Below are 12,917 nucleotides of genomic sequence, written 5' to 3'. Positions count from 1 at the left end.
AGCCGAAATTAATTTTAGTCAAAGTTTTTGGTACCACCTTAGGAAACATGATATGCAGTAAAAACAATACTAAGTTAAACATTATTAATTACCTGACAATCATATGTGACATCTTGTCTACAGAATGCTGATTTTTCAATAATTTTACTGATGTCTCCGTTATTACCAGCATATTCAATGGGTGTATTAGGTGGAGTGGGACCTGGCCTGAAGCAAATAAAATAACTCAATTATGTATATGGCATGTCTAAAATTATTTTTGTTATTCTACATAAACTATACACCTAGTTCCTTTATTTTTTGCTCAATGAACAAAGTAAGACGACTCTTTTTTTAAGCAATAAATAATAGATTTTATACATATAATAATGCTCATTTTCATGTTTTTCATGAAACAAGATTCAAATGTTTAACAAAGTTTAAATTTCTTATAGGGTTGTACACTGACTTTAGCTAAACCATGAAAACTAAATTTTATGATTGCTATTTAAGTTAACAGAAAGTTGAATTTTTAAAATGTATGACATCGTATGGTATGTTCACATAAAGCAGATTCAGGAAAATTTTATTTGTATTTCCGTAGAAAAAATTAATGAACATTTCATGCGCTACCATTATAATACTTTAACACATTAAAATTCAAACTTTTCTTACTGATCATGGACTATAACTGTGATGCCAACATGTGGATAGGATTCCATGTCACATTGGACCAAGATAGGGTTCGCTGGTCCATCAGGCCCATCAACATCTATGATCAGAGGTCCATCTTTCTTGATTTTATCCCCACTAAACTTTGCTTCATAACAATCGATTGGAAATCCTTTAAAAGAAGGCAAATTATTGTATTGTCATTACAGAAACAGACTAATCCGTTTCAGCTGAAACATAAAAGAGTACAATAAAAATATCCTTGCAGAAATAGAATATAGTAATTTAAATCTTGTTGAAATAAATTACAATAACATCCCTCGTGTTGCACACATTTTATATGTCAAGGGCAAGAACAAAGAAAAATGTTTTTTGTTCTTTATAAATATTTTATAAATATCTTTATAAAGAAATGAATGCTTTAGAGAAAATGCAATTAAATTTCAGGTATGATTATTATTTCCAATTAGAATTACCAAATGGTTTAGGTCCACATGTGACTGGTCCGAGGATGATGTCTATCTTCTCAGAACCTGTCAATCCACCAATGTAGACTTTTCTAATAGGAAGCTGATCTTTCTCAATGATTTTTCCATCATCAATTTGTCCATTTACTGTACCATCACACACACAGTTAGAATCAGGATTAGGACAAGCACCTATCTGTCCACATACACACTGTAAAACAAAAAACAAATTTAGATTAAATTAGATGTGGCATTAATATCATTGAAATAGCAATCAAAGAACAATTTGTTAGTTTTTTAAAGAAAGAACAAATGTCAAAAGCATATGTCAAGGCAGTAAGTTATTAACCTTTTCTTCCATTGATTTTTTTTTTGCATGCTTGATTTGCATAGAATTTTTCAATAAAATTTGGATAATATGCTTTCAAGTATTAATACACTGCGAAAAAACAAATATTTCATCAAATAAATTTAAGTCTGATATACTTAAGATATTCCTTTTCATATTGGATACACATTTTATTAAGTCTACTCCAGACACTTTGTAGTCAAAGTGTTTCAGCTGAGGTACTACACAGGCGTCAAAAGGCGTCATTATGGAGTAAAGGGGGTTGCGTCAAAATGCGTCACTATGGAGAAAAGGGTTAATTGTTGTGCAGTACTGTAAACTTTGGATGCACACTGAAATTAATCTTTATCTGTAATTTTGAACATAATTCTGCCAATGAAGGTACACCTCCACATATTATCTCTGGTAAATCTGCCACCACTTTTAGCATTGATCACAACATATCCTTGCAGTATATTGGTAATATACACAAATATTTTAAATAACACAAAAAATAAATATTAGGGCACAATGCTGTATAAGATAAAAGTCTTTTCAATTAAAATTATTTTAACCTTTTATCAAATAGAAACTTATTAACATGACTTAAAGATAACAAAGATAAATGAGTGTTGGAGTAAAGTTTGGAAAAGAACAGAAGAATTGAAAAGTATTTGGTTCCTAATTCATTCACAGATTAACTATTTTCAATAGCTTTTAACATGTTTAAGTGATTTCCAAATACAAATATCATATTATTACATGAAATGTATTTCAAATACCCTACTTTATACCTTTCCAGTTGTTTTAGCTCCTCCCCATGTGTAGTGTGAGTTGTTTTTTCTGTCCACCCAGTAATCATCACCATCTAACATCTTGGCCAAATAACGGCACTTAGCACTGTAATAACAAAATCATTGAACTGAAATATTTGGACAATCAAAATTTTTTAATTACAACATATTTTTTAAGGAATTTATTGGTTTATAAACTGGACCAAATCACTCACATACATGTTTGTGAGTGACTTGGTCCAATATATATGCCAATTAATAAACTCCTTAAAAAATATGTTTAATCCTTATAATGATCTAAATTGGCACTAAGTAATTTAAATTTCCCAATCGTAACCATAGTAACCTCTATCACATGTAAATTGTATGTTTGTGCCATTGAATTGGCCTTAAATTTGAACCCTAATACTGTAAACAAACTTATTTTCGCGACTTTCGCGAGTATAAAAATAATGCGAATATAAATCGTCGCACATATGTCAATCTTTGATCTTTCCTTAATAAACTTCATCAAGTAAATCAGATAATCGCGAAATTTGATAGCCGCGAAGTGGTCAAGAAAGGGGAAACGCGAAATAAAGTATCCACGAAAATAAGTTGGTTTACAGTATTTATTCAAATCAGATAAGAATTATTTGTTTATAACAGTTTTTAAAACTTTTTAAATAAAACTTGCTATTGGTTAATATATTTTTAAAGAATTCATTCAAGGGATCATGGTACAATCATAACTGTAACAAACCTCATCAGCTGGAAACAGAATCCGGAGTTATCTGCCACTGCCTCTATCTCAGGTATTTGTTGTTCATACTCTACACTGTACTCAGGTGTGTTCCTATTTACCTGGACCATCTCAGTTTTAGGATTCATGATTGTTACACCCATGTCAGGCATAAAATCACAATATACCTGGTTATTGGAGGAACAAAATACATTTTTTTACTTTTTGTTATAATAAGGGTAAACAAGAAAAGTTTTCTTAGGTCATAAGGTAGTGAAATCTGTATAAATTTGTAAAATTTGAGTCGAAATGTATAGTACCAGGTTCTAATAATAACAAAAATGCTCAAATTTAGCTTAAAGACAAATCCTTCTATTCAGATCTACCAATAATATCTTCTTTATATTTTATATTTACTTTAGGTTAGGTAAAAGCTTCAAAAAAAGCGAATAAAAAAATGGGGTCACCGACCTCGTTTTCGATTTAGAACGCCGTCTTTTTCATGGAATTTGGAAATCGGGACCTCTAGTCAATAGCAGTGTAATATTTTTTTTTAAAGTTGGTTTCCCAAAAAACCTGTTTGTTCTGTTAACCAAGTTGTTAATACAAACTATTTTAATAATATTACCAATTTCTGAAGGGAAAATAATAGCGATAAGTTGCTATAATAATTTTCCCGCCTTTATTTATTGTGAAATAACTATAAAAGAATGATGTTTAAAAAAAATTGACCAATAATTTTTCAATGAGTATTCAACAGAATATGCGTTGTTTATTTTTAGATAAAATCATGAAATAAAAAGATGGGGTCCCCGGAATGGAAAAAGAGATATTTCTACAAAAGGGTTAACAATTTGAAATGGCGGGAATACATTGCGCCAATTCTAAAATAACGTCGAAAGCCGTTCCGCCGGTTTTGGACGTTATTCCTATACAAATTACGGACAACACAGTTCTCGTTATTTGTTGTTATGTTGTTTGTTTGTTTTCAACTACTATTAATGCATATTAATTTACACGTGATAGTACTTAGTTTTCAGTCAGATTCACATACACGTAATATAAATGCGGTGGTTGGAAAACAATGCGTTGAACAAATGAACACGCGAATGGATTATGCTACTATGAACAACATTTCTATTCAGGTTATTTATAGTGCTTATGTGTTGAGCAGAAATTCTTCTTAAAATGGTGAATACATTTGTTATATAATTTCATAGTTCAGTCAAAGTATATCTGAAAGACAACAGTTTTTAGACAGACCTTTGCTTTCGATATCATGAATTCTAATTTGAATGTTGTTCCTTTTTATTTTGATGATAATAATTTAAAATCAATAGAAATCTAAGACCACTAACAATAAAGATCGACGAGCCGATATTGCAAATATGAGAAAGATCGGACTTAAAAATACCACTTCCAAATGTAGTTTTAAAAAGATCGATTTTTTATGAACCGGGTTCCGTTCAATATCGTAGCGGCTACGTAGTGCTACATAGATTTTGATCTTATGGACGAGTAGCTAGGCTAGCTGCAATCAATATCTATGTAGCAGCTAGGCTAGCTATATGTTCAATAGTCATAAATCTACGTAGCCCTATGTAGCCGCTACGATATTGAACGCAACCCTGATCTTTGTTTAAGTTTAAATGCTTAGATAAATTGATCTACAATTCAAAATATTTTATGTAGATATGAAAATAAATCTGCGCATGGTCAGTTTAATATACTCATATAAGTAACTGATTTCAGAGTTTCATCCGTATACTCAAATGATTTGACAGAACATGAAGATAAACAAAAATGTATACGACGTTTTTTTGCGTCATTTTTCTGAAAGATAAAGATATGATAGCAAATAATACAAATTTCGACAAGAGACCAATTGACACGAACTATTTATAATAGGTCACCGTACGACCTTCAACAATGAGCAAATCTCATAATGCATATAAAGCTATAAAAAGTCCAGAAATGACAAATGAAAAACAATTAAAACGAGAAAATAACGGCTAAATTTATGAACAAAATATAAATAAATAAAAAACAAATATGTAACACTTTAATGACAACTACTTAATTAAAAGCTCCTGACCTTGGACAGGACCCGTTTCAGTGCTCGACTGATACCGTTACTTATTCGTTCCGTATTCGCTTATTAATATATGTGTGTTAATCGGAGCACATTTTAAAAACTATCATTTCAATTGTATTTATTCATTAATTTTTTTTTTATTATTATTTTCTGTAAATTCCTCATCTTGAAACAAAATGACCGTTATAAGTAAAATTATTCTGACATTTCTTTGTTTTTAAAAGGACTTATGACATATTAATCAAAAAGAAAGTTAACAAATGCAAAAGCACATCTAATGAACCAAATATTTCCTTATTCTATTTACTACGAGTGGTTTTTTTAACGAAATGACCGATTATTTTTAAATTGCAAAGTTCTAAAAAGATCGTAAATGAGAGATGCTCTTAAAAGATCGATTCAAGTTCGTGCAAGTGTTAACGGGGATCTATTTAACATACTTTCTGTTTTGATCATTCATCCATAGGCATCTATCATATCGAAATATTCGGTCATGTTGCTAGAAACTCAGTATAAGCATACTCATACAGTTGCCATACCGTGATTATGAATGGAACCTAGTCCGACCTTTTTTTTCTCAAATCAACTATTGATTTTGTATGCTCCACCTACGATATGCCCCACTTACGATAGTAGAGGGGCATTATGTTTTCTGGTCTGTGCGTCCGACCGTTCGTCCGTCTGTCCCGCTTGAGTTTAAGTTTTTGGTCAAGGTAGTTTTTGATGAAGCTGAAGTCCAATCAACTTGTAACTTAGTACATTTGTTGCTTAAATGATATGATCTTTCTAATTTTAAGACCAAATTTGACTTTTGACCCCAATTTCAAGGTCCTTTGAACATAGAATATGGAAGTGCAAGTTTAAGGTTAAAGTTTTTGGTCAAGGTAGTTTTTTAATGAAGCTGAAGTTCAATCAACTTGAAACTTAGTTCACATGTTGCTTATGACATGATCTTTCTAATTTTAATGCCAAATTAGATTATTTTACCCAATATCACGGTCCATTAAACATGGAAAATGATAGTGTGAGTTGGGCATCCGTGTACTTTGGACACATTCATGTTTCATATGCATTCCTCTTTAATTCTTCATCCAGACAACTTTTAAACACAGGAAGGATTATGTTGTTTTTTTTATATAAAAGTTGCGCACCTAGTACATAAATATAAAATTTGGCGAATCGGATCATACTCGGGAGTGGTCAAATACAAAAACCTACAATGTCAGAAGCGAAAATGTTAACTTCTCTAGATGGACTTTATTTTACACGTATGCGTCGTTGGGTTACTGATTTTATTGTTTGTTGTCATAAATCTAAATATTATATTCGTGTAAAAATGTAATCGCCTTACACATTCAAAATACGTATATGTAATTTGCCATATCCATATAGGTACGTTAGGTTTCTAATTCTAAAGATACATTGAATTTTGATGACATGATTTATGATTTTCATACTTTCTTAATAATTTGTGGAAATAAAAATACAATTTAAAACCTAGGCTACCAAAGAGATTGTCTCTATAGAACAGATAAGTCCATACACGTAGCGAATTATGGAAATTAGTTTTATATTATAATATGATTGGCCTATCCTGAAATCCCGGACTTAAAAAAAAACGAAATCCCGAGGTCCCGAATTTAAATAAAGTAAAGTTAGAAAGGATTCCCGGATCCCGAAATCCCGACCTTAAAAACACCCGATCCCGGAGTCCCGATAAAGGTCATATCCCCCTCCATCTTGTTGTCGAGTATTCAGATTTTTTTTTGTTTCTTGACAATTGTTAGTTTGCTGTATAGTTGACTGTCTTTTTATTCATATATTTTATCATTTGCTGTTTTGTTGTTTGTTTCAGATACACTTAATTTATATATCCAATTCTGGAACATGTCTATTATATAAAAACAATTTTCATTTTCTTCTCGGAAAATCTACTTATCGAAACGTTTGTCACTCTCTCCATCGGCTCAAAGAGGAATAACTCTCATTAACGTTTCGAGTTCGCGGAAACCACGACGTCATAAAACGCTGACGGCATAGTACTGTTGCGCTTGCATATGCGCATAAACAATAGAGGGATTTGTCTTTAAGGAAAAACAATCTGTAGTTCAGAGATTGTAGTTGGTTGCTGTGTGTTTTTGTTTGTTTGTTGTTTTGGGTTTCTTGGTGTTTTTTTTTTAATTGTTTTACTTTTTGTCATGTCAGGGGCTCTTTTATAGTTTACTTTATGGTATTTGTTCTGTTCATTGTTGAAGTAACCTTCATTTTTCTATATCCAAGTATTTGGAATCTCGATAGTATGCATGTCTCATTGTCAATCATATATCTACTAATATCCATAATAATTTTTTACATTTCTTTTGTTTGTACACAGAACATATGTCTCTAACAAGGACTACCTTCAGAGTTTGTTGTTTAAATTAGTGTATACCAGAAAATGACGAATATTCCAGCAATATAACCATGTGATCAGAGGTAAAATAGAGGCCCACTCACCTCCACTTGAGGTAAAGCATCAGGTCCATCTGGATCAATAATATAAAGTCCATCAGCTGATTTGGGTTTTGTTTTAAAGATTTCATCACATGTCCTCGGCATTGCTGTAAGTTAAAAGAACTCTAGTGAAATCCATAACTATTTAAATCATATTAATTTTAAAAATACTTTAAAGCTACATTCATTTAGTAAATTATTCACTTGCTTTATTTCTATTAAAGACAATTCAATTTAAATATTCCAGCTCAGTTTGATTTTTAGAAAAATATTATATTTACCGTATATACAAATGAAAAAAATATATATAATTCTACATAATTATGTACCATGATTTACACTAAACAGACACTTTGAGCCAGATTTTACACACATTAACTTTGGTCGTCAAAGTTGATCGAACACTATTTAAGCTGTCATCTTAAGGCTTGTATACTGTTATAATCTCCTATGTTTTTTTGCTTTCCAAAATAAAAACCATCCAGGAATAACCCAAAAATTGTTTCTGATATGTTTTTTGAGTAGGACCCCATTTACACTGACAAAAAAAATCCATCTTTACTAAGATCCATCTTTGGTCCAGTGTAAACGGGTAAGATCGATCTTCAATCCGACTTAAAAAATCTACCCCTAGAGGTGGTTTTGAAAAGATCAATCTTATTTGAATCAATTTTTTTTTTTGGTGTCAACGCTTAGATCAAGGTGAATGTTATATTTAGATATAAAAATAAAGTTCAGACCGGTTCTTTTTATGTTCAAGCGTAAACACACTGGATTAAATATGATCAATCTTAATCTTGATCGATCTTGCTAGTGCAATGTAAATGGGAAATGGTCTTTTCAAAATTAATTAAAGTAATCAATTGATTCAATTTTGTTGCCAGTGTTAATGGGGTCTAAGTAGTTTCATATCTTCATACAGAAATTATAGGATAAAAAGTGCATTACAAAATAACCTCTGTTTAGGCAGACATATATAAATGTTCACGGTCATTACGCTGTAACCCACAGTGAACCTTCTGATTATGGTAAATAATTACTGCAAGATAAGGAATGCATAATTTAAATCTTTCAAATGTGCTTTTAGACCGTTGGTTTTCCCGTTTGAATGGTTTTACACTAGTAATTTTGGGGCCCTTTATAGCTTGTTGTTCGGTGTGAGCCAAGGCTCCCTGTTGAAGGCCGTACTTCAACCTATAATGGTTTACTTTTTAAATTGTTATTTGGATGGAGAGTTGTCTCATTGGCACTCACACCACAATCTTCCTATATCTATTTTTAATTATCCATGTTTCTGGTTTTAGTTTGGACAAGAAAAGAATATTTACAAGAAAAGATAGACTCAAAAAACAACATCTGTTGTAAAATTGTTATCATCAGTAATCTAATCAATAACCATATGATTGGTTTAATGCCAACATCGCACATTCTGATTGGCTGAATATGGGAATTAGTAGTCATTATTGACCTTGAAATCCTATGCTTGTTTACCATTGGGTCATTCCGTCCTTATACAGGTTTTATGATTCAAAATAGATTTTTTAAAGAAATATGCTTATCAACATATTCTCTAAACAAACCAAATCTATGATTCATAAAATTCAATTAATTTTTCATTGTCATTTTTTCTAAATAACTATTTATGCATAAAATATTGTCATTTGTCAACACAGTGGAGAAATCCATGCAGAAATGTAATTATAGTTGTTATATAAAGAGTAAAATACCTGTACAATCTTTCCCGTTGCCGGTGTATCCATTTTTACATTTACATTCATAGCTGCCATCTGTGTTAGCGCAGTCAGCATCGACAGAACAGGGATATGGTGGCAAGGCACATTCATTTATGTCTAATAAAGTATAAAACTACTTATATAATACAGTAAATTCAGGATTTAATGCGTGCATTTATTATTGCGATTTTTGTCATGTAAGACTTAAATGCGATTTTAATTTTTCAATTTTGAAAAAAATCCTGTTAGTTCATATAAAATGTTTCAAAATGTGAGTTTTTATAATTATTGTGTTTACAACTCTGTCTGTTTTTCGCAATAATAAAAACCTCACAATAATTTCTGAATACATAAAAGTTCTAATGACAAAAAATAACAAATTGACATCTGAAGGGCAAAATTCAGTCTTCAGTTGTTGTCATATTTGCATGAACCTGTTTGCATGGGGTCAGTCATTAATAGTTAACTAGTTTGTTTTACTAGAAGAGTTATTTCCCCTATTAAAAATAAATATCATATCGAGGTTCTTATTGCACATAAAGTTTCAACCTATCTTGATTAATCTCTGTAAAGTAACAACTAAATGTTGAGTGATGACACTTAAATAAACAAATGAAATTTGGACAAACTATTGATATAATTGTTGGTGTGTTTGACATGGATGATAACACCTACCAGTACAGTTGAATCTGCCATCCCCTTCATATCCATTCCTACAGATGCAGGCCTCATTTTGGCATCTTCCATCTGCATGGCAATCAGCATTTATAGAGCAGAAAACTATAATTAAAAACAACTTATTATGAGACAATTATATCCACCATTGACCAAAGGACATGAATATTAACAACTTTTTGTTTTTTACATGGAAACTTCTTTTTTTATATGCCAAAATCCAAGGAAATATATATGTGTCGAATACATATGTCAAATACATATATATATATTTCTGTTGACATTTATTACATAAATATGAACTGATTATGTTTCAATCAAGTTAGTTTCAATACATTTTAATTTCTAATACATAAAGTTACCAAAATTTTGGTTGAAATTTTAAATAAGAAGCCATTTGCATTAGGTATAGTTATGATTATGATTTTTGATACTTTTGAATGGTTAAAATAAGACACTATACAGCTATGCCAACAATCCAAAGATACATTGTAAGGCAGGAAGTACAAAATGTAAGACAAACTTTATACATTGACACTGTATTATAAGAAAACCCTTGTATTACTGTATCTGAGGGAACTCCATTTATAATTGACTGATTTAGAAACAGTGTGGCATTCACTGATCATATATGGGTGAGGAACTGTTTTTAAAGTTCTCGTTCAATCTCACTTACTTATGAATTAACCTTGAATTTTTTAAATTAGCCCATCTTCTCTGGAAAAGTTATAAAAAAAAACAATTTTAAACTTATAATCAAAAAGATCCCGCTAACATGTTTAACCCCGCCACATTATTTATGTATGTGCCTGTCCCAAGTCAGGAGCCTGTAATTCAGTGGTTGTCGTTTGTTTATGTGTTACATATTTGTTTTCTTCTTTCACTTTTTTACATAAATAAGGCCGTTAGTTTTCCCGTTTGAATTGTTTTACATTGTCTTATCGGGGTCTTTTATAGCTGACTATGCAGTATGGGCTTTGCTCATTGTTGAAGGCCATACGGTGACCTATAGTTGTTAATGTCTGTGTCATTTTGGTCTTTTGTGGATAGTTGTCTCATTGGCAATCATACCACATCTTCTTTTTTATATTGAATGTTTATCATGTTTATCCTGCATTGTCAAAAAGATAAATATTGTCTGTAATACCAATACATACATGAACATGAGTATCCATCTCCTCTGTAGTTATTTTTACACTGACACGTAAAGTTGCCAATGGTATTAGTACAGTAGGCATTCTCATCACACATACAGGTTTCACCGCTGCATTCACATTCATTTATGTCTGTAAGTATAGGAAAATAGTATTGCAGTGTTTGCCCTTATTATTTTTATAAAAGTTAAATCATATGTACATGTCAGGGCCGTAACTGGGCTTCGATTTTTCCGTTTTCTTTCGATTTCCCTTACTTTGAGAATCATTAGTATTGCTTGAATTTGGAAGCAATTTTTATGCATAATTAAACAAACTGAGATTGCTGTTTGGGTTCAGCTAAGGCTCCGTGTTGAAGACCGTACTTTGACTTATAATTACTACCAACAAATACATTGTGACCGCCGATTTTTTCCTCTCAATAAAATGGCTTAATATGACCCGTTTTCCTTACTTTAAGACTCATTTGTAATGCTAAAACCTGTAAGCAATATTTATGCAAAAAAAAAAGACTGAGATTGCTGTTCGGGATGTGATTAGGCTCTGTGTTGAAGACCGTACTTAAACATTTAATTGTAAACTTCAAATACACTGTGACTTGGATGGATAGTAACAGTCATCTCATTGGAACTCATACCACATCTTCTTATATTCAAATCCTTGATAAAAACATACAATTTTGGTTTTTGGAAAATGTTTTATTTAAATTTAATCAGCCGTAAATGCAAGGTGAATCTTCCTGTTTCCTGATAAATCCCATCTTCTAAGTACTGATTCAGCTCTAACTTGCCCTACAGCGTCATTCCAGTGAACATGCAGCAATGCTAATCCACATAGCCGATCTTCCGTCATTGTAGCTCTGCACCACGTCTTCAACCGTCGGAGAGCAGAGAAAGATCTTTCGCAAGAACACGAGCCGACTGGCAGTGTAAGTAGCAACTTTAATACCAAATGGATATTTGGATATAACTCAGGGTCAGCATACAAAATTGCACCTGTTAGCGTTGTTACTAACGACAAGTTGTCTCTATGACATTTTGCCACCCATCTATGAACTTCTTGCGCAAAATCATTTGGGTATGGCAAGTCTACCGAGTATTCTTGTTTCATTGAAGTGACCACCTCTTCTTTTATTTTTCCTACAAGCGATGGCACAAGGTAGTTTCCATAGAAAATTGCTTTCAGCTCTTCCGGGAATCTCGAATCCAAATGTGAAATGATATGATCAATAAACGGTAGAAAGTAGTTAACACGAAAATGCTCTTCGATGCTTTCGACTGGAGCATTTGCTCTGTGCCTTTGCCGTTGCGTGCTTCTTGGTTTTGTTGGTACCACATCATTGTCAGTTGCGATTGATGCGCTCCTCTCGTAAATATCGTGAAACTTAGCATCGGAATCCGACCTTATTCCTTGAAATATTACCAGAAGATCTCTAGCCTCCTGATGAGCTTTTACTAGATCACAAGCCTCAGACTGAAGCAGAATGGACAACGGTCTGATATAGCCTAGGGTGTATTGTAACATTACTGTTACAAGGATGAAATCAAATTTAAGTAGCACTGCATGATATGAAGAAGCATAGGCTGCGGCCTGACCTTTAGAATTTGACTGTACATTTTCAAGCACATTTAGTAGAGACTTATAGTGAGCCAAAAGCCAAGACAATGTGTCTACCCTAGACGTCCATCTGGTCTCTGATAGTTTCGGCATCATGGTCTGTCTCATTGCAGCTTCAAACAGGGCATCTTCATTGTCATAGAGTAAATCGAAATCTAAATCTTTGTTTCCTTGTTTGACCTCTTTCAT

General features: G+C 32.1%; 1 protein-coding gene across 1 annotated transcript in view; it reads right to left on the bottom strand.

Annotated features, from left to right (window-relative positions):
- The window catches only part of LOC134708172 (uncharacterized), a 95,483-nt gene that overhangs the window by 49,715 nt on the left and 32,851 nt on the right, over window positions 1-12,917 (bottom strand). Inside the window, exons 5-13 of the mRNA XM_063568501.1 lie at window positions 11,115-11,243; window positions 9,958-10,062; window positions 9,277-9,399; window positions 7,553-7,656; window positions 2,983-3,149; window positions 2,241-2,346; window positions 1,128-1,329; window positions 655-823; window positions 93-207 (exon numbers count right to left, since the gene is read on the bottom strand). Of these exons, the coding sequence (XP_063424571.1) occupies window positions 93-207; window positions 655-823; window positions 1,128-1,329; window positions 2,241-2,346; window positions 2,983-3,149; window positions 7,553-7,656; window positions 9,277-9,399; window positions 9,958-10,062; window positions 11,115-11,243 (1,220 nt within the window). The remainder of the gene's footprint in view (window positions 1-92; window positions 208-654; window positions 824-1,127; window positions 1,330-2,240; window positions 2,347-2,982; window positions 3,150-7,552; window positions 7,657-9,276; window positions 9,400-9,957; window positions 10,063-11,114; window positions 11,244-12,917) is intronic.

The sequence above is a fragment of the Mytilus trossulus genome, chromosome 2 (genome assembly GCF_036588685.1).
Source record: "Mytilus trossulus isolate FHL-02 chromosome 2, PNRI_Mtr1.1.1.hap1, whole genome shotgun sequence".
NCBI lineage: Eukaryota > Metazoa > Mollusca > Bivalvia > Mytilida > Mytilidae > Mytilus > Mytilus trossulus.
Note: the sequence above shows the minus strand (reverse complement) of the source record. Positions and strands in the feature narration are given on the sequence as shown.